General features: G+C 37.1%; 1 protein-coding gene and 1 non-coding gene across 2 annotated transcripts; one reads left to right on the top strand and one right to left on the bottom strand.

Moving 5' to 3' along the window:
- Positions 1-8,341: 8,341 nt before the first annotated feature.
- LOC127077759 (small nucleolar RNA R71) lies at positions 8,342-8,448 on the top strand. Its single transcript, XR_007787534.1, has one exon. It is a non-coding gene; the product is annotated as a small nucleolar RNA R71 (small nucleolar RNA).
- Positions 8,449-15,650: 7,202 nt separating this feature from the next.
- Positions 15,651-16,838, bottom strand: LOC127074789 (RING-H2 finger protein ATL8). Its single transcript, XM_051016150.1, has one exon. The coding sequence runs from the start codon at positions 16,515-16,517 to the stop codon at positions 15,900-15,902; it is 618 nt and encodes a 205-aa protein (XP_050872107.1). The 5' UTR covers positions 16,518-16,838; the 3' UTR covers positions 15,651-15,899.
- Positions 16,839-26,009: the final 9,171 nt, after the last annotated feature.

The following is a 26,009-nucleotide window of genomic DNA, read 5'->3' as shown; positions in this document are numbered from 1 at the left end:
AACACGGACATAAACTTCATTCCTATATTAACCAACCCATATTATCCCACAATACCTAGGCCTGCCTCTTCATCTCTTTTTGTGCCCTTTTCATTCAGGCGCAATCACATTAAGCCCGTTATCCGTACATGCTTCATAGCAGAGTGACCTGTTAGTGATTATGATCTAAGCATGGGGGTTTCTGGCACATAAATATGTGTAAACCCTTTTATTTGACCCAACTGCAGTTGTGGGGGATCGGATCGTAATCCGCCCTACCAAGTTCAGTGCCAGATACCTCTGAACCAACTAACAGCGGGTAAGTTTTTCTTTTTCTTTTTCTTTTTCTTTTTGTAGCAAATTTTTACAATTCTTTGGTTTAAATGACTTTGTGACGGTCACCTATACCGGAGTTGCCTTTTTGCTTTCTTTTATTTATTTTGCTAGATCATTCACTTATTTGCATTGGTCCCCTGCATAGAGGATGCGTAGGCCGGAGCTGACTGCTAAGATAAACTATTGAGGACTTATACTGAAATGATGATTAAGGCCATGGTATATGGGGTTTCGGGACTGATTCCTATATTTACGAAGTCTATGGTGCTGAAATAATACTGATGTTTCACAAATTTCTCCCAAGTCATCGCATCCTTACTCAAACCCGTCTTTAAAAGCTGAAAACTTTCAGAATAACATTGTTTTCTTTTGCAAAAAAAAATTCGGTGGGGCTAAAGGTATGGGGAGATTAGATTGTACTAAAGATACACTATATTTGGTGACTCGTCAGACTCATGCACTATCTAAGACACTTAAACTAAAAGCAAAATAAACAACTAAAAGGCAATAAAAATAAACAAACTATCTGAAAACAGCAAAGAAAAGCGATAAAGAAAAGACGATAGAGTCTCCTCCCACACTAAAATCGAACATTATCCCCAATGTTTCGAAATAAGATAAGGGAAGAGTTACCTGACAACCTACTGCTGACCACTGGTGCCCTTGCCATCCTGAGGTGGACGACGGGATCGGGTACGACGACGGTCTCTCTGATCCATCCTCGCCCGTAAGGCATCCTGAGCAGTTCTCACTTCTTGAAGGTTACCCATAATGGAAGCTTGAGTGGCTTCGATGAGTGCAGTATGCTGACGGTGGTAGTGTTGCTGACGGGCTTGCGTATCTGTGATCGTTTGCAGGGACTGTAAAACAGTGTCATAGGACCTGTCTGTCCTCCGCTGCGATTCTTGCATGAAGCTCATGTTATTCGCCAGTTGTTGTTGTATGGTAGAGAGTAGGTCGATCTGGAGACACCGCTGAGGCCACATAATAGAAAGTTCCCACATGCTACTAGGCGAGACTGGGATGCAGAAAATAGTAGGAAGATCTCCTCTTGACTCAGTAATGTCTCAGCATCCGGGCTTCCTAGGAAGGAATGTGCCAATATCATCTGGAAGTATCTAAAGGCAGGGTTATGTATAACCTAAGACAGTTGCGTAGATGGATCCTGGCTTCCACCACCTGATATGTCACTCCAAAACTTCTCCACCTCCTTACCCAGAAAATATCCCATAGGTGTCTCCAGGATAGCATCAGGAGTGGTCTGGAAACCCAATAGATCACCGAACTCTTTCTGGCTGAAAGAGTACTCAACTCCAAAGAGCCTGAAATCAGCATACCCATCTGGTCCAGAGTATGGGTCATAATAGAATGAACTGAGGAACTCCAATGTCAAGTTCCTGTAGGTGTTACTCAAGTCGTCAGCAAACTCGTCCCAGTGAAGCTGGTGGCTCAGGAATCGGATACTCGGCTCGATATTCAGTGCCTCCATACAGTGCTGATCAGGATAACGTGCGGGCGCCATAGGGCACTGATACAGAGCGATGTAGCGCTCTCTCTGAGCATTATCTTTATAGGCTACGTGCATATCGTTGAAATCCTGCATCCTGCAGAAGTTAGGTAAGTGATCCTGAAAATACAAACCATTCAAATATTTAGTCTCGGTGAAAAACAAAAATAAAATAAAATTAAATAAATGCGAAAAAGTAAAATGAAAAACCATGGGTTGCCTCCCACACAACGTTTGTTTAACGTCATTAGCTTGACGATTAGAATTTATACACCTATAGTAGTAGGAATCGGTGGACCAATCAGAGTGTGGCTTGAGTAGTATGCTGGAATGTCTCCTCCTTCGTAGAGCTTCAGTCTTTGTCCATTTACAATGAATGGACTACATGTTTCGTTCTTGATTTCTACGGCTCCGGATCTCAGAATCTTGGATACTTCGAAAGGGCCAGTCCATCTTGAGCGTAGCTTTCCAGGGAAGAGTCGTAACCTAGAGTTGAAAAGGAGAAAAGGATCTCCTATATTGAAGTTTTTCTTTACTATTCTTTTGTCGTGATAGGCTTTTGTTCTCTCTTTGTATATTTTTGCATTCTCGTAGGCAGATTGCCTAAGTTCTTCTAGTTTATGAATGTCAAGGGTACGCTTTTCTTCGGAGGTCAGGTAGTCTAAATTCAAAGTTTTAATGGCCCAATAGGCCTTATGCTCTAACTCGAACGGTAAGTGACAGGATTTTCCATAGATTAGTTGGTAAGGAGTTGTTCCTATAGGGGTTTTAAAAGCGGTTCTATAGGCCCATAATGCTTCTTGAAGCTTTTGAGACCAGTCTCTCCTAGAAATAGAAACAGTTTTCTCTAGGATTTGTTTTATCTCCCTATTGGATACTTCTACTTGGCCACTAGTTTGTGGATGGTATGGTGTTGCTACTCTATGCCTAACTCCATATTTTCTTAAAAGTTTGTCAAATATCCTTGATATGAAGTGTGATCCTCCATCGCTTATGACTAAACGTGGTGTTCCAAATCTAGGGAATATATAGTTTTTAAATAGTTTGATTACTACCCTAGTGTCGTTTGTGGGTGCAGCTATAGCTTCAATCCACTTAGACACATAGTCCACAGCTACTAATATATACCTGTTTCCTAAGGATGGTGGGAAAGGTCCCATGAAATCTATACCCCATACGTCGAAGAGTTCTACTTCCTGGATGTTTCTTAGAGGCATTTCATCACGCCTTGAAATGTTTCCAGTGCGTTGGCATCTATCACATTTGAGAATGCAAGCATAGACATCACGCCACATGGTAGGCCAAAATAGGCCAGCTTGAAGAATCTTGGCGTATGTCTTAGAGGTGCTCGCATGTCCACCATAGGGTGCAGAATGACAATGCTCGATAATACTATTTACCTCTTCTTCTGGAACACAACGATGAAAAATGCCATCTTTACCCCTTTTGAAAAGGAGTGGTTCGTCCCAATAGAAGTTTCTCACATCGTGGAAGAATTTCTTCTTGCGGTGGTAGTCAAGATCAGGGGGTATTATATCAGCAGCTAGGTAATTAACGAAGTCTGCATACCAGGATACGTTACTTACTGCTAAGGAATTTTGGAAGTGCTCATCAGGGCCTAGGTTATTATCTTCAATGATTTCTAGTTTAGCTATCAGTCTATCATAGGCGAAATCATCATTTATGGGTACTAGTTCTGGTTTTAGATGTTCTAGCCTAGAGAGGTGATCAGCTACTACATTTTTAGTGCCTTTTTTATCTCTTATATCTAAATCAAACTCTTGTAGTAATAGAATCCATCGGAGTAACCTGGGCTTGGCATCTTTTTTACTTCATAGGTAATGAATGGCAGCATGATCAGTGTAAACTATAATTTTTGCTCCTACTAGATAAGATCTAAATTTATCTATAGCGAAAACTACAGCGAGCAATTCTTTTTCAGTTGTTGTGTAGTTAAGTTGGGCAGCGTCTAGGGTTCTATTGGCATCTGAAGGAGAATTGCGACCCAAAGCGCAGCGGAAATTAAAATTTTCTCCTTTAGAGATCCTTACGAATGGTCATGATCAGTGATAGAATATTTACCTCTTGTGACGATTGAAACCTTTGGTGCAGATCTCTTGTGACGATCAAAAACCCTTTGATGCAGATCCACAAAGCGATCACGAACGTTGAACGATGACAACGTCTCTACTCAGTCCACACGAACGGATTCCTTCAATCTCAGTGCTAGCTGGTACGAATGAAGGCTTTGAGTGAGAGAGAGAGAGAGAGAGAGAGAGAGAGAGAGAGAGAGAGAGAGAGAGAGAGAGAGAGAGAGAGAGAGAAAACGAAATTAATGCAACCGCAATGAATGCTTCTGCACAAGGGTTCTATTTATAGAACCACTTATGTGGGCTTCAAGCTAAAAGCCCACTTAAGTGTATTTTGGCCCATATCTTATAATATGCCCAAAATCACTTAAGCCCATGGTACCTTACCATATTTCGTATTCTACTCAAGTACACCGTACCTTACGATGTTCTATAATTCAATTAAGGGCACCGTACCTTACGGTATTCCTTAGTTACTCTATCTCTCATCAATCCGTCCTTTGTGTGTGACCCTGTAGGTTTTCGTGACGTTGGTAATTATATTAAATCACGCATTTAACATAATAAACAGTGAGCGGTATCTAGCAACACATCACTGCTACCCAAGACACGAAAATGTCATGTGATCTGACAATTCCTTCTGTGATAATACTTATGTGTATAATTACCCCTTTGCCCTTATGTCTATATTGAACACAAGGCATAGACCGTGTCATCCTTGTCCAGTTCAATATTGGGCCCATAGACATTTATCCTGTTATGCAGGATGGGCAAATTCCATCTAGGTCACTCATGTCCCTCAGCATGCTTTGTGGAGTACCCATCAACTGTCTTTATGGTTATCCAGTTACGGACAACATTGGATCAACAATAAAGCACTCGACTCTACATCTAGGGTCCATAGTGGTTTCAGGTCGAAGAGTGGAATACACTATTATCACCATGAGAATAACTTATGACACCTTGCATAACTTTCTATATAGTATTCTCATAGCGGGTCAATCCGGTATAAATATTACTCCTAATATTCATACCTATGTTTAAGACTTGATAACTCTTTATCCATGATCCATGAGATGTGATCATCAGTCTACACACATAATAGTCTTAATGCTTTAATGTTATCCCACTTCACACTAAAGCTCGACTACGGATACTTTAGGAATAGTGTCCTTATGTTTAATGTGTTCTCATGATTAAGTCACACTTAATACATTAAACGGACTATCTATTCCAGGGACTTTACTAATCAACCATAATAAAGAGAATGCCTTTTATTATTCGATACAAGTACCAAAATGTATTGGCCTCTAGGGCTTACACCAACACTACTGGCATAATAAATTGCATGTAATTTTTTTATCTTTCCTTTGTCCTAGAACGGCTCCAACTGCATAATCACTAACATCGCACATTATCTCAAAAGGTTCTGACCAATCAGGTGGTTTCATAATGGGTGCTGATACTAATGCTTGCTTTAAAAGATTAAATGCGTCATTACATTTTTCATCGAAAATGAATTTAGCATCTTTCATTAAAAGTCCAGTTAAAGGTTTAGTTATTTTGGAGAAGTCCTTAATAAAACGTCGGTAGAATCCAGCGTGTCCAAGAAAGCTTCGGACTTCTCTGATGGTTTTTGGTGGTTTTAGGTTTTCTATAACTTCTATTTTAGCTCTATCTACCTCTATACCTTTTTCGGAAACTATATGTCCTAAAACTATTCCTTCGGTCACCATGAAATGACACTTTTCCCAGTTTAGCACGAGGTTCACCTCCACGCATCTCTCCAGGATTTTCTCAAGGTTAGCAAGACAATTGTGGAAATCAAATCCGTAAACCGAGAAATCATCCATAAACACTTCCATAATACCATCTAGGTAATCTGCAAAGATGGACATCATGCAGCGTTGGAAAGTAGCTGGGGCATTACAGAGGCCGAATGGCATTCGTCTGTAGGCAAAAGTTCCATAAGGGCATGTAAAGGTAGTTTTTTCTTGATCTTCGGGGTGAATAGGTATTTGGAAGAATCCCGAGTATCCATCTAGATAGCAGAAGTAAGAGTGTCTGGCTAGACGCTCCAACATCTGGTCTATAAATGGTAAAGGGAAATGATCCTTCCTGGTTGCTTTATTTAATTTTCTATAATCTATACACATTCGCCATCCTCCTTCTAACCGTTTTGCTACATGTCCGCCTTTATCGTTTTGCACGACTGTGATGCCTCCCTTTTTAGGTACTACATGCACAGGGCTCACCCACTTACTATCCGAGATCTGATAGATTATACCTGCCTCAAGTAACTTAAGAACTTCCTTTTTAACAACATCACTCATTATAGGGTTTATTCTTCTCTGATGTTCTCTGGAGGGTTTTGAATCTTCTTCGAGCGAAATCCGATGCATGCATACGAACGGGCTTATACCTTTCAGGTCAGAGATATTATATCCTAAGGATGAGGGATATCTTCGTAAAACGTCTAAAAGTTGGTTCGTTTCCTCTTGGCTCAAGGTAGCACTGACTATAACTGGACGGTTCATCTCTTTATCGAGGAACTCATATCTCAGATTCTTAGGCAGTTCCTTAAGTTCTAAGGTTGGTTTCTTAGGGCATGGCATAGGATCTGGGGTAAGGGATAAACATTCGTAAAGGTTATCATCGATGTAGGGTTTCTTAAAGTCATCATCTTCCATTATGAGAGTTGATGGTAACTTAATTGTTCTTATAATTTCTTCTTGTTCTAATTCTCTAACACATTCATCAATGATATCTAAGGCATAACACGCATCTCCCAACACAGGTGCCATAAGAAATTTCGAAAGTATAAATTCTATTTTCTCGTCACCTACCTCAAAGGTCAACTTTCCTCTCTTGACATCTATTATGGCTCCTGCAGTTGATAAGAATGGTCTACCTAGAAGGATTGGTATATCATTGTCCTCTTTGATGTCCATGACAACGAAATAAGTAGGGATAAATAACTGACTTATCCTAACAGGGACATCTTCTAAAATGCCTATCGGATATTTAACAGATCTATCGACTAACTGAAGTGACATCTTAGTGGGTTGTAATTATCCTAAGTTTAACCTCTCACAAACTGCTAAAGGCATTAAGCTCACACTAGCTCCTAAGTCTAGAAAAGCTTTTTCGATGACATGACTTCCCAAAAGACAAGGAATGGAGAAATTTCCAGGATCTTTATCTTTTTTGGCTAACTTATTCTCGGAAATGGCATTACATTCCAAGGGCTTCGGATCGTCAAGTCTATGTTTGTTGGTAAGGATGTCTTTGAGAAACTTTGCATAAGAAGGTATTTGGGTGATGGCTTATGTGAAAGGGATTTCTACGTGAAGTTTTTCTATAACTTTAATAAATTTATGATACTGGTTATTGATCTGGGTTTGTTTGAGTCTTTGCGGATATGGTATAGGTGGTTTATATGGCGGGGGTGGTACATAAGTTTTATCTTTAGGTTCTTCTCCTTTTTCTTGACCTTCCTGGTTTTCAGATTCCTCTGGTTCCTTTACTTCGTCTGTGGGTTTGGTATATTCCTTAGAAGTTTTGGGTTCACTCAATCTTGGGTTTGGTGGCTCATCATAAGCGTTCCCACTTCGTAGGGTAATAGCATTAGCTTGTCCTCTTGGATTTTGTTGAGGTTGTCCAGGGAACTGTCCTCCAGGTATAGTCTGAGGGGCTTGGTTTAAAGCTACCTGAGAGATCTGGGTTTCAAGCATCTTAGTATGAGTAACTATTTGGTCAACCTTGGTTCCTAACTAAGTAATCAATTCGTTAACATGAATGTTTTGGTTCATGAACTCCTTGTTTTGTTGGGTTTGAGCGGTGATAAAATTTTCCATAATTTTCTCAAGGCTCGGCTTTGGTGGTACAGGTTGCATAGGTTGATTTGATCTTGGGGCTTGATAACTAGTTTGTCTCGGAGGCGCATTATTTTGGATAGGGTTATTGTTTTTTATAGGAGAAGTTCGAGTGATTCCTCCATCCAGGGTTATAGGTATTCAAGTATGGGTTCCCTTGGGTGTAGTTCACTTGCTCAGAGTGGGTTTCGTTTAATAGACTGCATTATGCAGATTGATGTCCTTTGGTTCCACATATCTCACAATCCGACGAAACTGCGGCTAAAGTATTCAGGTTTATGCACATATGCTCGACCTTAAGGGCTAATGCGTCCATTTTAGCTTGCATCATGTCTATAGAGCTTAGTTCATGCACTCCTCCTTGAGCTTCCTTCTTCTCAACTGTCGCTCGTTCGACTCCCCATGATTGATGGTTTTGAGCCATATCTTCAATGAGGGCACTAGCTTCAGGATAAGGTTTGTTCATCAGAGCACCGCCTGCGGCAGCGTCGATGGTCATCTTAGTGTTATAATGAAGTCCATTATAGAAGGTTTGAATGATTAACCAATTTTCTAAACCATGATGTGGGCATGCTCGTAACAACTCTTTATATCTCTCCCAAGCTTCGAACAACGATTCTCCTTGGTTCTGGGTAAATCTAGTTATATGGTTTCGAAGAACGGCGGTTTTACTTGGGGGAAAGTATCTAGCAAGGAATACTCGTCTAAGGTTATCCCAAGTCATAATGGAATTGGGTGGAAGGGAATCTAACCATGATAGGGCTTTATCTCTGAGGGAAAAAGGGAATAATCTTAAACGTATTGCCTCAGGAGAATATCCATTGGTTTTAAACGTGTCTTCTAATTGGAGAAAGATTTTTAAATGTTGGTTCGGGTTCTCAGTAGTGAGACCTGTGAATTGTCTCTGTTGCACTAGTTGCAACAGGGATGGTTTTAGTTCGAAATTATTAGCTGGTATGGTTGGGTTTACTATACTAGAACTAGGTTCTTCGTTGGATGGTTGAGCGAAATCCTTAAGAGGTCTTTGGTTTTGATCTTCGGCCATAGCTCTCCTAATTCTACGAAAGAATAAACGTGCGCGAGCGTAACGTTCAGGTTCCGCCCGAGGGTATATTAAGCTTAAACTTCCGGTGCTGCGAGTTCTTCGCATTGACCGGCGGGAAACATCCTAAGTCTAAACGATATAACAACAGGGAAATGAAATTTGACGAAATTGATCCCCGGCAACAGCGCCAAAAACTTGATGCGTAGCTTTTCGCAAGTATACGAACGCGTCAGAGTAATATAAAAGATTGTCGAATCCACAAAAACCAAGTGTCAATCTATCGTTATCTATTGTTATGGTGTTTATCAAAGGCAATCAAAATAGGTGTTTTTAGAATGTGCAATGAAAAGTAAAGTGTTGAATAAAGTTCAATTAATAAAGACAGGGTCAAATGTAATTCACATAATCAATTAATAATCCAAGTACTTGCTAATAAAACTACTTATGGGCAGTGTTTCCTACTTTGAAAAGAACCAATTTAACAGGAACTGTCGCTTTCCCGTATTCAGAACCGAGTTGTACTCCCTAATCAAACCCTCTTATTGTCACTTATCAAAAGGCGCGCATTGCGTTAGAGTAGTAAACCTATTTTTAAGAAATATAGTATCTTGACTAAGTTGAAAAGTATTTTAACCTGGATTTCTTAACCAAAAGAGGTTCTCACGAACCAGACTCTAAACTTATAAACGCGTCCGAAAATAGTTTTAAAATCTCTTTTCTTCTTAAGTTAAAAACTCCTAATGAACTAAACAAAGCGCTTTTGCTGTTTTTGAAATAGTTAAAAACAATTAAGTTTAAAAAGACGTTGGACGGCTTTCGATCTTACCCAACGGAAATTAAGTGCGGGAAAACTTAAGTTGAAAGTTAAAATAGCCCTTAAGTGTTTCTACGAACAATTGTACGAATTATCGGTTCAATTACGATCCTTACATTCTAACCTTATAGATTTAGTTAGACATGGTAAAGTAAAAGTGTATTAATTTAAATAAAAGTAGTGCGAGTGCGGAAAAATAAATAAAAGTAGTGCGAGTGCGGAAAGTAAATAAAAGTAGTGCGAGTGCGGGAAATAAATAAAAGTAGTGCGAGTACGGAAAATAAATAAAAGTAGTGCGAGTGCGGAAAATAAATGAAGTAAAAGCGAGTGCGAGAAATAAATAAAGTAAAAGCGAGTGCGAGAAATAAATAAAGTAAAAGCGAGTGCGAGAAATAAATAAAGTAAAGCGAGTGCGAGAAAATAAAATAGATAAAGGCAAAGTAATAAAAATCTGCTCCAATCGGAGGGTTGAATAAAATGCAAAGCGGAAATGAAAATGGCGGCAGGATTAACTTCCTTCCAAAGTGCTCCAAACTCGATTACAAACTCAATCACAAAACTCGATTACACAATTGTGGTAACACCCCAATGCGAAGCGATTACCACTTTAAAATACTGAATATATGCCTAAGTGAAACTAATTTTGCTCTGGATCTTCCTTTGCTCTATGTTTGGATGCTTAAACAAGTGATTTCGAGTCTCTATTTATAGGAGAGTAAAATGATGGAAATGACAAGGATGCCCTTCAACTTGAAAATGGGAGGGAAAACTTTTCCTCTTGTGGTGCCCGCCACAAGGCCATGGCGCCTGCCACAAGGCCAATATGAGGCGCCTTAGTGGAAGTAGTGGGAAACGTGGCAGTTGAGGGAAGTTGAGCTAGGAAACGTCATGGCAGGGTCTATGGCGCCAGCCACAGTGGGAGACACAAGTACAAAATGCTGAATTTTAGGGTTTTTAGCTCTTGTTCAATCCTTTTCTCGATCGGGGATCCGATTAAAGTAAAAACCTGAAAACAAAGAGAAACATAGTAATAACACAACAAAATGACAATAAAACTACTAAAATGCACGCGATCAGAGTCGAAAATACGGTGAATTTCAGTGTCATCAATGTTCCCATCTTGTGCCACTACCATCAATAACGTTCCTTTGTATTTCCCGTACAACCATGTACCATCAATTTTTATAATTGGTTTACAGAAAGAAAAACCTATGATGCATGGTTGATACGCCCAAAAGAGACGGTGAAATATTCCATTTCCAACAACACACGTACCGTATGGTGTATACGCGAGCAATGTTTCCAACTTGACAATAGTCCCGGGAGCATATTGTTTTAGAGCCAACATGTATTTTGGAAGTTGTTTGTAAGACACCTCCCAATTGCCAAACACTTTTTCAACAGCCTTTGTCCTAGATATCCATGCCTTCCTATATGATGAAGTGTATTCGTACTATGCCCTAATATGCAAGATTATTGTACTCACCTTTAACGACGGATTGTCGCCAATGACAGACAATATTTCATCGCATATTAGCTGAGAGCTTAATTTACGATGATCCTGCATTGGGTTTGTCAGCATGCATGTGTGATCTGGACTCATTGATCCAATCTCCCAAGACTCACTCCTCTTCCGGTACGAAGCTGACAACCTAAAAAGGCAGTGCTCATTTGGACAATAAATTTTATACCTCAATGCGTCAGTTCTGTCAACTCTGAAATCAGCTGATAGTTGCATGTGGAATTTCTTAATGGCTTTTATACATTCCTCTTTTGTGCGAAATGTGTCTCCTTGTTTCAAAGATCCTTGCATTTGCACATAATGATTGTACCATACATCTGATGAAGGTTCATCGGAACCCAAATTCAACCTTGTCATGTGTTGGGGTGGACATTATACATGACTTTCTGGTATTGGCTCCTCTTCCTCATCAACATTCACCATTGAATCAACCATGATCTCGGCTTCTTCTTCTTCGTCATCTAGAACATTCACCTCAGCTTGTTCGTCATCAGTCTCACAAAACACTTGTGACTGATCAATGAACTGAGACACCTGTTGTTGATGTGGTAATATATACAACTCTATATCATTGTAACCGGATTGTTCTGATTGACAAACATATGCTGAACATCGTCATCATATCGAATATTCTTATGATAAAATTTTACCTGGTTTTCTGCAAACCAAACCGAATTTTTATAGATGATTTAGCCCACATTATTGCACTGCAATTTCTTTTCTATTCTTTGTTTCAAATGTGAAAAATTTGATCGTCGATTTATTGTAAACCGAGTTAACTTTGTGTTTCGAAAATAAAAGTCGAACAACTGATGATCAAATATTTCACCTTCGACATGGGCACTGATCATGTAATGTTGTGTGGAAGACATTTTGTTCAAATATTAAAAATCTAAGTTTCTTTACTGGAATTGAATGCATTGCTAAGTTGTTCATTTGCACAACCTAAATAGCGTAAACATTAAACGCATGGATCACTTGGTTTGTCTATACAGACTTGACCATGCATGCAGTGAAAAGAATCCACATGTAGTGACAAGAATGATAAGAACACACATGCGCTCAGGGAATCTTTGAAACAAGGAACCTCTAAGCCCTAATATTCCTAATAGGCGCCCATTCCCTAGGCGCCATAAAGCAACTTGGGCGCCAAGAGGAAGGGCGCCCCTTCACTTCAAATACACTAAGGCGCCAATAGGAAGGGTGCCCCTTCCCATTCCCTACACTTAGGCGCCAAGAGGAAGGACGCCTCTTCCTTGCATGTGAAGAATCACATGCAGGCGCCAAGAGGAAGGGCGCCTCTTCCTTGCATGTGACTTTTCACACGCATGCGCCTAGGACAAAGACAAAGACTAAGGCTAGTCTGCATTTTGTCATTCCATTGTCTACTTTTTCCATTGCATGCAACCAATCTTATTCTTCTTAGGTTGCAAACTTACTAACTCATTCATCTATAAATAGTCTTTCATATCAACAATATCAAATCATCTCCAACACTACTCATCTATAATCTTTCTTTCCCACACTATTTCTCTACCACACTCAAGATCTGCAATATCAAATCATGTCTTTGTTGACTATGGGTGATGAACACAGAAAAACACTCGAGAATATCTCGACATTTGTATATTATCTCTCTCTTTTTACTTATTTCGTTTTAAGTCGTATACCTTTGTTATCTATGTTTTTCTTACTTCTTATAGAGTTGTCTTTGTTGATTATGTATTTCTTCTTCTTATTGCATTTCTTACTTTTTTATTATTAGGATCCGAAGCATTTTAGATGTCGTGTACATGAATATGTACGCCACAATCCTTTAATAGAACCATATATTAGAGGATGTGGATTTGGAAATCTACTCAACATTTTTTCGTACTCGGTGGACTACAAGTTCATTCTTGCATTGTTCGAGCAGTGGAGACCTAAGACCCACACATTTCACCTTCTGATTGGTGAGTGTACCATCACACTTGAGGACGTGTACATGTTGTTGGGTCTCCGTATAGATGGAAAGGTCGTGAATGGTAGAGTTAACCAAGAAAACTCTATCTGCAATGAATTATTGGGTGCCCCTTTGTTAGACGACGAAATTGAGGGAGAGACATCCAGTTAAGCAAGGGGGCAAGGTATAAATTTAAAACACCTTAAACAATATTATGCCAGTATAGTATTGTCCGAAGATTCAACCGAGTACGAGAAAATAATTAAAGCTCGGTGTTATATTATGATTTTATTTGATAATTTTTTTTCCAAAAAGTACAACTAATTCGTAAATATTATGTATTTACCTTTGTTACGCAACATTAATAAGGTAAACACATATAGTTGGGGTTCAACTGTGTTGGCCCATCTATATAGTGCAATGTGTAAAACTGCAAAAAAGAATACCTGTACTTTTTTTCATGCGCGTATTTGCTACAAGCTTAGGGTTGGTCAAGAATGTCGTCGCTCGTCCCGATAAACGAGCGCCCATTCGTGTTCCCGTTTGCAACCAAGTAAGTCTAACACTTTACCATTTAGTTAATTATATTTTATATTATAATTAACAGTAAATAATATTTTTCACTTTTTTTTATCTAACCCGATAAACGAGTGCCCATTCGTGTTCCCGTTTGCAACCAAGTAAGTCTAACACTTTACCATTTAGTTAATTATATTTTATATTATAATTAACAGTAAATAATATTTTTCACTTTTTTTTTATCTAAGGTGGTCAGTAAGGGGGATGAACTACAATAGGTGTCCGAAACACGCTATTGTAGTCTATCGTAATCTATTGGACCACATTCGACATGACGATGTAATACTCCTACACAACTATATTTTAATTTAAAAATACTTATCAAATTATATTTCATTTAATCATTTCGTATTGTTTTAAGTTTATCTAGAGGCCATATCTGGGTCTTGATCATGATGTGAACCATGACGATGCTGCAATTTGGACAACGAAGACACCGATTATCTGATTCACTACGGTGGAAATGCACCAGAGTGACCGGGTCAAACTATAGTTCGGCATGCTACAATGGATTTTAGAATCTCCCACGTGTTTGGGGAATTGGCATCAAAAAAGGGTTGATGCACAATGAGATTATTCTGACTGGAGAGACTTTGCAAAAAAGATGTGTCATCAATGGAGGAATCAACGACAACACATCTTAAACGAACCAGTCATCCATGGTGTAATACCGACTCAACAATATATGGCATGGTTTAGGTCGGTAACAACTCAACAATTTGTATCTGAGCCGTGATATTTGATGGATCCACGCAAACTTGCTTCGTCATCGTACGCCCCACAACAATTCCCCACCCAACACCAATGTGAACCCACCCAAACCCAACAACCAACCACACAACATCAACCTACCACATACACACAACAACCAAACATCCAACCTCACAACCCGTTCATGCCATCCACCCAACAACCAACCATCCAACGTCGCAATCCATTCATACCACCCACCCAAACACAATACCAAGAATCAAACCCCGCAACCACAACCGCCTATAACCTAGATGATTCATATGGGTCACTTCATCGTAGCCCCCCACCAATGACCACCCAAACATCCCATCAACATAACACCCAACCATTGTTTAACTATAGTACGCCCCAGGAACCATTGCTTCGTTTCCAAAACGACTCAATGGTCCAATTTGGGAAACTATACCGTCCCCAATCCACCCAACCCCAACGACCTAACTACGATAACATGGACACCGAACTCCATTACGGAAGCGTCGTTGGCCAGAGCCCCTCCGGATATTGAGAACAAATGATGACACATCTGTCAAATACCGCTGGAACTTCCGTCGGACCTTCCCACCAACCATCGCTCGATCAAGTCAGCACACAAAGACCTCAAACACCTCAAGAAAATCGTGGAAGACCTCGGAGACAAACTAACGCACCTGGATGTAGAATTGAGGGACGTTATAATCGAGCCGGTCATTAGTTTATTGTCAGTCCAATGTAACCAATTATTACAACATCAATAAATTTATTTATTTTCATTATTATTTTTTATTTATTAAATAAATAAAATTAAAATTAAAAAAAAAAATACAAGGGGTGTATGCGCCAGATGAATTGACGCATACACCATGAATTACACTTAAGCGCCAGGAGCATTGGCGCCTCCTCATGAGGGCCAATGCACGCGTCAATAATATTGGTGTCTCCTCATGAGGAGTCCAGTGCATGCGCCAATGTTATTGACGTCTCCTCCTCATGCTTAGGGGGTGCGCCAATTCATCTGACACATCCTCTTATAAAATTGATTATTTTGATTATTTTTTTAAATTATTGATTATTTTTGATTTTTTTTTTTAAAACTGATTATTTAAAAAAAATTCTTATTATTTAGTTTATAGATTCTTTCAACTTTTATGAAGAAACAAATAAGAAAAGTTTTGTGAAATAGAGAGTACTATACGGCCAATAATTAGTAAAAGAACAACATTCCCCAACGTAAAATAGACTTTGATCGATATCAATATCATTATAATAATAATAGTCTTTATCAAAAAGAAAAAGAGTATTTAATGGATAAAAGATAATGTAAGATAAAAGTTGAAAAATTGCCCAAAATTTTAGTATATTGAGATAAACTCAACTGAGAAAAAAGAAAAGAAAAAGCAGAGATCTAAACAAAATTATATATAAAATTTACATTTAAATATACAAATTAATATTAATAAGAAAATATAATATAACAAGTTTTAAGGCAAGAAGCCATTATAACCACTGTGGCTATGTCTATCTACACCGTCGCTAATACAGTTAACATTAACAACAACTTCTGCATTCTCGCCGCCGCCGATGGACTTCGGCTCTGTTTCTCCGGGGACTTCTCCGGCGGGATTTGGTTGGTATAGGCCGCATTTCTGACACCTAGCGACGGCGAAAGGAGCTCGGCAAGAAGGACACGAAGAGTGAGAGCCAAGCCACGTGTCTACACATGCCACGTGGAAGCCGTGACCGCACTGGGGAAGTACTTTAACCTCTTCGCCGGCGGTGAACTCCGAGAGACAAATGGCGCACTCCGACGAGACTATCCATTTTCCGGGAGTGTCGTCGAGGTAGGTGAATTTCGGAAGTGAATTGAGAACTTTCTTTTTGAGACCTTTGTTAGCGACGGCTGTGGCCGGGGAGGCTCCGGCGGCAGGGCCGCGGCGGAGCCAAGCGCATCGGGCGATGGCGGTGAGGCCGACGACGGATATGAGAGCGCAGAGGAGGGCGGCGAGGATGACAACGAAGTCGGATTCTAATGAGGCGGTGGAGTCCGGCGGAGGTGCGGCGGAGGAAATGGATTGTAATGTTCTAAGTGAGCGAGTCATGTTGAAATGGAAGAAAAAAAGTTAGGTTAATTAAGTGTGTAATTGGTAATGTTTTGGTTTACTTTAGATAGAGAGAAAGAGAGAGAGAGAAAAGAAGAGAGTTTTTTTATGTGTTGAGTTTTGGGAATTTGAATAATTGAGGTAGGTACTTATAGTTGAGAAAGGAGTATAGGAAAGGTAGAGGGTTGAGTATTGTGGGTTTTTCTAGGAAAAGAGACAGTTGGAGAAGACTTGACTTAAAATGAAGGTGTGGGAGAGAGAAAGATAAAGAGTCGAAATTTGGGGACTGTTTTGTTTTCCTCACTATTTGGGGCAGCTTGTGTTGGGTCTTAGTGCTGTGGTGGGTGCTTATAGCTCTACTTAAAGAGGAAGGCTAGGGTAGGACAATTTTTTTATTTTATGTTTAATTAAAGTAAAATATTTATACTACTGATAAATATCCATATAAATGTATAAGATATAAAATATTTCTACTATGATATTTATAATGATAATAATATTTATGTTAAAAAATTAATTAATTTTTTTTTTGCTAATATTGACAAATATTTTGGTCTCCTTAAAAAACATATTTGCAAAAATGAAGGGATGGAAACGCTGTTTCAAAATCCGGATTTATACTATAAGTCAATTTTTTAAAGTCTTGTTTCTTATTCTCTATCATTTAAATTGAAATTTTAATTATCACTCCCGCATCTTTGAAGAATGACAATTTTCACGGCCAGTATTTGTACCCGCCACATATATGAATTAATAATATTAAAATACTATATTTATTATAATTATTATAATATAATCATAATTATTAAATAATTAAAAAATATTTTTTTATTTAAATAAAAATAAAAATTTAATAGAAAGAAACAATAGCGATTTAATGCACTTTTCAAACTCAACTTACCTTCTTTTAAACAACCTCTTTCCATGGTCGTCGCCACCACAAACACTGCACCCAAAGACACATTGATCATCATTTGCTTATTCCTCCGTTCTCAATCAAATAAACCACCACCATTGATTGCCACACATGCTATAACTTAATAATCTTTTTGGCGATGTAGTTAACAATGGTTCCAACATTCCCATATCTCATGTTAACTGACCAGTAATCAAAAGGGATAGGGTTACAATCACCACCTCTGAAAAAGAGTATCAAGTTGACATTGAAACTTGTAATTTAGTGGCCTAAAGATACAATCCCCTTGAAAATGAATGCCTTGCGGATCAAGCTATCTCCCTTTTGGAATTCTCAGAGTAAATGGTGCATAACCTCATTAGGTATGTGCTGTTATGAATTCTCATTCTCTTCCCTTGAATATTCCTAAAGTGTTACATCCACCGGGCCATGGAATCTAAACCATGACTTCCTAAACTATTTTCTTGTATCAAGGACTTCAATCCAAATGCACAATATTATTCTCCGACTCGAGTTTGGTTGAGAATATTTGGATTGGCTCAGGAGTATTGACACCCCTAATTTTTTTTTTGGAATTGGAAGTTGTTCCGTTGTGGAACAAAAAACGGTGTTAATTGCGAAAACTACGGTAGAGCGGAGCTTCCGATGCACTACGTTGATGTGACATTATGGATCAAAGGTTCTGATCACGATGTTTCTTGAACCAGAGGTATCTAACGTGTTACACTATCGTTAATCGCTATTTGCGATCTCCGATACGGTGGATCTAAGGAGGGGGGTACCTGCATAGTTAACACTCTAACGTCTAAGTCAGTTTAGGATTCAAGATAGTTGGTAGTAAAAGTAGAGATTAGAGTTTGTGTACCTTAGAACCCTTTATGAATGTACTTATACATTAAGTCTGATAGAGTAGGCTAGATAATAGGTCTCATGGCGTTGAGCCTTTAACCGGTGTTGAGAAGTGGGTCTCGGATCTTTGGTCGGTCTAGAGCAGTGGGTCCCGAGTCTTTGACCGACATAGAACAAAAGTAGTGTAGAACCCCATATGTACTTATTAGATCACCAACAAGCCCAAATTTGATATGGAATTTGGACGATTTGTGTGTGTGTGTGTGTTTTAGGTGGACATGGCCTTGAAGAAACAACTCATGTATTGGATTTTAGTGGTAAGAACATGATATGCTTTATTTGTTGACATTGAATATGAGAATATGCTTGACTATTGCAACTTGCAACTACATTGGACACAACCAGCTTAAGTGAAAAATATCTAATGTAGGGAAATTGAATGAACAAGAAGTTGAGATAATCATTGATCAACCAAAACAACAAATTTACCAAGTTATTAAAGATAATAGAAAAGATAAAAAGACATCGAGAACCAATATAAGGTAGTCTTTCTTAATAACTCTACCTCAAAAAGTTAACCAGTCTTAAAGCTACATTTGATGAATGTACCTAAGAGGGGCACTAATGAAATTAGACAAGTAAATGAGGCCAACTCAAAGAAAATTTGTCAAATGATAGTCCTATAACCAACATGGATCAGAACATCCCTAATGATGACGATGATGATGATGCTCAATATTCTTCTGCATTTGTATTTGTTGATGTTACCTAATTGGATGATTCATAAGATAATTAGGTATCATCTCACAAGAGCCAACATAACACATTCTAGCTGTGTAGGTTGCACTCCAACTTGAAAGACACAATATTATTGATAGACTCAATAAATATATGGCATATCTAAAAAACTCATGGGTGGCCTTTCATTCCTTCATGTGTTTTGAGAAGATTTTAGACACTTGAATCAATTGAAAAACTTTCATTCCTTCATGTCTATTGTTTTGATACATAAGTTAGATATTTTTGTTTTACAATGCCAAGTTTTTCATTTATCATAACTTTCTTGTCTTTTCTCTACACTTAAATGTTTTTTCAACTGACATTTCCACCTTGTTTGTTCTCATTATCGTTGTTTCAAGAGGGATTCCTAATTCATGTGCAAGGGAACTCTGTATTTAATGCATTCTTTTCTTCATTTTCTTCGAGTGATTATTTGGTACGTTTTTTCCCGCTTCTTTATGTTTTTAACTCTAATACTTTTTGTCTATATGATCATAAATAGAAATTTCCACTCTCGCAAGTGGTAGGTCTATGGTTGTCACTTAAAGGTACTTGGATTAAGTCATTTTTTGATATTGATGGAATAGTTGTTTGGGTAGACCATAACTTTTCCAATGGTTGCTCCAATATGGTGGATGTGCCTTTTCTATGGATTTTTGTGCCTTTTCTCTTTAATTGTGTGGAAGGATGGATTTGATAACAAGTAAAATTCACCTTTTTCCCTCCATTTTTCAAGTCAAAATGGACAAGAAAAGCTCCCAAAATCAAGTACCCCATCGGTCGAGGGGAAAATATTCCTAGGATTGCGATGAATTATTGGAAAGAATATTAGTACTACTTTGGCCTTAATTATAAGCAAAAAAGTATTTTTTTTTATGATAATTAAGAATGCTAGTAAGTGTATTTTTTTAATTTTAAGTAAAAGAACTAACATAATTACTAATCTGCCTTAATTAAATTTTCATCCATAACTTATTAAGAAATTAATGCAATTATGATAATTTTAGAATATATGATAATTTTAGAATAAAAGCATTAAATATGTCTAGATTTGTTGACATTTATTTATATCTAAAGCAAAAAAATTTAGAATACTTTTGCTTATAAATAAGATCGAATAGAGTATTCTCTAAGGATGATTACCCCGAGGAAGCATTTCTCAAGATAAAGGGTGAAAGTTCACGTAGTTCTAGAATGAGGTATTCCAATATTTGGAATTAGTGTCTTTCAAATTGCATCACAATTCCTTCTATTGAGGCTAGTGGATCCTAACGAATGAAAATTTTGAGTTTCCTTTAATACACTCAAAAAACTCTTTGAAGGTTTTGTGGAGTCTTTTAGATGCTTGAAGGATAAATAGTACTTGGTAATTTTGGGGACTTTTATTGCGAGGAAAATATTTATGGAAGAAAAAAGAGATTTTACGGAGGACAAGTAATCATTTGTTGATAATGATGAGAATATGGGGTCAATGATGTCTTACAACCCATTATTTTGGTCAAATGATCACTTCAGTAAATAGACTAGGGTATTTATTTTTCCCAAGCAATAGTTATTAGATTATGAGAGGCATAACCTTTCCCCTCTTAAACATTTCATGGAAATTTTAAACCCACACATGTACTTGTTAGACAAGTTACTACAAGCACGAGATGGAGGGGGGGGGGGATTATGGTATTCAAAATTCACGATTAATTTAAATGTTTTATTATTTAAAAGTAAAATTGTGTTAGTATCTTCAAGATCGGAGAGACAAGTAGCATAAAAGTAAGACAATAAAGTAAATAACATAAATTAAAGAGATAAGGGTTAGAGAGATGACACTAGAAAATTATTCAGGTTTGGCCAAACATTGACCTAATCCTTTCCCCAAGAGATATTCTGAATATTTCATTATAATATTGAGCTTTTACAAGTCATGCCCATAAAACCTTTGATACAAGAAAATAGATATATTTTATAATGGCTTATCTCCTTGGCTAAAAGAGAGCTATTCCATGGGATGAACTCAAGAACTGAGTAAAGATTTTATAGGTTGATCTCAATAACCAAATAAGACCTTTCCAGATTGAGTTTTATAACCAAACAAAGATTTTGCAAATGGTTGATCTCAAGAACCAAACTCAATTCTTCAAGATTATCACACTCTTGAAAATAACAACAGTGACACGATATTAATACAACTCTTTCCTCACAAGAAATTTTCACTCACAAAATATTAAGGCAACTTTAGTGAAATAAAATATTTAAAGAGAGAGATAAATTTTAAATAATTAGGAAAACTTAGAATTCTAGTGTGAAATGAAGTGAGAAGGAGCCTCCTTTATATATGAGAAACATTGGCTCAAATGGAAATAATCAATGGGCCAAATTAATGGTTTAATCGATTATGCTAATCAATTAGGTACATCAAATAATCAGTTATTATGGTCCAAAAATAAAGGTTTTAATATATAGTTGTTATAAATAATTAAGATACTATTATAATCGATTATGGACTCGATTATGTATCATTTAATCGATTCGGAAGATAATCTAATCGATTAGACAATTTTAAAATTGTCCTAATCAAACAAACAATCCCCTAATCAACTGACTAGACCTTAAAAATATTTTAAAGTGACTTTTTTAATTAAAGATAGGTCTTAAAAGTATTTTAGGCGTGTGTATGAGTTTCCTTAGTATATTAGGAGTTACTCTCATGCTTTCATAAGACTCTAGTTACTCAAACAGATACAACTAGGCACAACTCTGTAGATTTCAAGTTCCTTTGACATATATAGAGATCATATAAACACTTCACTCAAATCTTGAATCTTTTAATTTATGAGTCTTGATATATCTTTAAGTTAATCACCATCATCCAAGAGTTAGAAGGATATTTCCATCGACTATCGCATTCGTTAGCATTTTCGTCCTAAAAATAGTAGAAGGGTTGTCAGCAAAATCATCAATTTCATACATGCAAGCACATAGATCCATAATACCTATATCAACTAATTGGAACACACTCCTATTGATTTCGAGGGTTATCTAATGTTTGAAACTCAATATTTAGACACTAATGATTTTTTTGGGTGTTGTAATGATGTCGAGGACAACGAGCTCCTTGGTTAGGTCTTTTATGCTATAGACAATTTTTTGTTTGTTGTTGTCTGACTTGATTATTTTGCTTCTATATAGGTGGGTGTAGCGGTAAATTCATGACCATCAAGCTATGGATAAACTTGACGTCAATAAAACTAGAGTCGCCATCGCGCTTTTATTGTTTCCAAAGGAAAATGGCAAAAGTACGAACAAAACCCAAAGATAAGAAGTTTTCAAATCAAAACTAATAAAACGTCAGAGATTAAAGGTAAGGGGGTTGGTTACACAGAGGAAAGATGTTAGCACCCAAAGTATCCTAGGTACTCCTAGGGAGCAATTTTTTATGTGCAAGTGTTTTGGTCAAAATGATGTTTGTTAAAAATATAGAGTGGGGGATGAGAAAAGAATTCATTAATTATATTTTTGTGTTTGACAAGACCTTCGGTCTTATGCCTACGTACCAACATAAAAATGAGGGATCAAAACCCCGTAGTTCGTGGTAAAAATTTGAAAGAAGTTGGTGAATTGATTTTAATCAAAAAGTTTATCAGAGAAGGCACAACAGGCCAAAGACTTGAATGAGGTTGTTAGTTCTTTTTGTCTTTTTGAAATTAAAGTCAATATGGTTAAGTACATTTACAAGTTTGATTTAAGAAAAAGTTTAAAAATTCAATGGCATAAGGCCAAAGTTTCTAATCATTAAAACATGTCTAAGTTGAAAAAATAAACAAAGAAGGTTTTGAAAAGGGGAAGAGATTTGAAATTTAAGAAGTGGGAGGAGATGAAAGGACTATCCTAGACAAAAATTAAAAGTTAAGAATTGGAAAGATCTTACCAATGGGATGCAATCCACAAGACAAGAATGTCAAATAGAAACCCATTTTCCTTTGGACTTTAGCAAGCAACAAGCATAAGCAATATCCAAGCAAACCATATGAAGACCAAAGCATCAAATAAAGATAGTCATAATATCCAAGCAAGCACTCCAATAGCTAGCGGTCTTCAATGTCTTCCAATGTATCAGATGAAATAATATCCTTGAGGTAAAATCAGAAACAATCATCAGACATAAATAATAATAACAACATAACAAATTGAGCACAGAGACAAAGTGACAGATGACCGAAGGGAACTCAAGGCCTACATCATATGAAAGGAATAGTCAAGGATAACTCAATCTCAGATGATGGCATTGGCCAAGTCCTCAAAGCATAGGGAAGTTGCCTACTTCTAAGTCCAAAAGTTCAGATCAAGTCCAACAGTCCACCATGATATTTTTGTTTATTTTTATTATTAGGTATTTTAAGGTCCTAAGACCATAAACCGAACAAAATCACAAGTACACAATATATACAATCACAAGATATGACTCAAGTGAGCAAAGTGAAAAGGACTTTAAACATAAACAAGTTGCATGAAATGTAAATGGAAATGAATGATAAAGGTACTGAAATTTAAAGTGCATTAAGTAAATGAATTAAAAGTAAAACAACATTAATAAAGAGTTAGTCAAAGGTTAGTGAAAGGTTTAATTGTTTAAGTCATTCCTTGGAGAATACTCAATCATTCATTCACAAGGATGGATACATGAACCAAGATATTATCCATGATAAGGGCTCCAACTTGGATAAATCAACAAGTATGCCACTAGCTATCGTGAAAGGAAAAAAAGTCAAGTTTTCACACAATGCCATGAAGAATGGGAGACTTACAATCTCATTTACAAGAATGCTATGCCTTTTTGGACAAATTTAGCCCTATGTTAAACAATCGTAATTGGACTTATGTAGAAGTCACAACTATCTGAGGCCGGGCTATAAAAATATAGGTGTTAATTCATGTTAGAGATTTGGTACCAAAAATCAAAATCCTAAAACATACCACACACTAAAAAAATGGGAGATACCTATCTCAGTCAGACTCATGTTGATTTATCTGAAACAAGGTCATTGATGAATTAACTAGCATTAGACATGAAGAGAATTCATTGGTCATCGATGGATTAGGGAAGAATAGGGATGAAGATGAAGAGGGAAGGGGAAATAGAAACCCAAATTGATCATAAGAGGAATTTCATCTGATCAATACTATCCATTCATTTTTGGGGATGAAATATACATTTCATCAAACCCCTAAATCGAATAGGATTTATCAAACAAAGGTCAAATCAACCATGATCAATGCCAAACAGAAAGTCAAACATCATAAGATCAATTAAATGACTCAACACAATTTTTAAATAATTATTCAATTAAAAATCAAATTTAAAATGAATTAAAATGCATTTTTAAATGGATAAAACCTCAAATCCCTTCAAATCACCAAATAAATAGCCAAGGGATTTATCCTAGGTCAAACAAGGTAAAAGAACCTTAGACAAAAAAATTCACAATTTTTGGAAAGTCAGAAGTATTTTAAAATATTTTAAAATAAGTCGAAAATAATTTAATTCACAAAAAATATCAAAATTAATCCAAAAAAATGATTTTAATTCAGAATATGGAAGAGAAAAATATTTAAAGATTTTTGGTGAAAGTCCCATATTTTTTGGATTAAAGATGAAATTTATATGAATTAAATAAAATAGAAGAAATTAAAATAAAATCAGAAATTAAAAAAAAACAAGGGCCATCAGATCTCCCTCATTAATTGAGGTGGCAGATCTAATGGCCACGCGCTTAAGGACCACCATGTGCCAAGTCAAACGCGTGGGAACTATGGTAATTCAAACCGAGGGTCAAGATTAAAACGCAAGGCAATGATCAGATGGTTGGGATTGATGCCAGTACACCACCGGAGCTAGGGCTCCGGTCATCTTCTCTAGTGGACGTCACCGGACTAGTCCACCACCAACTTCCATAAAAGTGGCAAATGAATACACTATTCAAAAGGAAAAATACTCAGGAGCTCGAATCTGACCTCAATTTCTCCTAATTCAAAAGTATATTAAAAGATACGTGGATTTCAAATTTGAGGTGCATGATTTGAGTTGCTTCGATTTGGCCTCAAAGCAACTCAATCTTGTTGCCTACATTAGTAGGTCTTCAGATAACCAAAGATCAAGAAAAATAGTTGAGAAATGAGGGAGAATCGAAGAAGAGAAAATCCAGAAAATCCACCTTCGGTTTACTTCAATTGAGCTTGATCTTGCTTCTAATTTGCTTTGGCTTGCCTCTAACAACTTGTAGAAAGTGGAATGAATGATTAAGAAGCTTGGATTCTTGGAGTTTCGATTCCAAAACAGAATGAGAATTAAAATCAATTTCAAATGAAATCTTCAAGTTTATCCTTTAATGTAGGTTAGGGAAGGAATAGTCCAAAGCTTGGACAAGATGGATCTCTATTCTGATCAGCAAGGGCATGTATTTATATCCTACACATTGCTTTCCACACCTTTCCTCAAAATGTAAAAAATAGAAACTCTTGGTTGCATGCTTGCATAGGCGTGTGATATGCCCATTAAATGATGCCAAAAGATCCAACATTATGTGCTAATCAACCTGAAATGATAACATGTGATCATGCATTAGGGAAATGGAAATTGGACATTGAACTTACCAAATGATGCCAAACATTACACCCATACGCAAGCCACTCAAAAATGCTCCAAATGCCATGATCTTGGATGTTTTGGAAAGTTAACATGAAGGGGAACAACTTTTCTATTGAAGACTTTTCCATTTGGAACTTTGATCATGATGAATTTTGAGGTGGGAGTTGGAGAAATCAAACATGGTTGAAAATTTTCTAAGTATAAAGTTAAATAACCACTTCTTCCACCTTGAATAACTTTTGCTATGAGCTTCAAATGAAAATGTTTTATTCACCAAAGTTGTAGCTCTTTCATTCCTATTCCATTT

Source organism: Lathyrus oleraceus, chromosome 4 (assembly GCF_024323335.1).
Source record: "Lathyrus oleraceus cultivar Zhongwan6 chromosome 4, CAAS_Psat_ZW6_1.0, whole genome shotgun sequence".
In the NCBI taxonomy this organism is placed as follows: Eukaryota; Viridiplantae; Streptophyta; class Magnoliopsida; order Fabales; family Fabaceae; genus Lathyrus; species Lathyrus oleraceus.
This window is presented reverse-complemented; position numbering and strand designations above follow the sequence as displayed.

Coding starts and splice junctions, on each gene's coding strand:
- LOC127074789 (XM_051016150.1), bottom strand. CDS start 16,517: ATGACTCGCTCACTTAGAACATTACAATCCATTTCCTCCGCCGCACCT.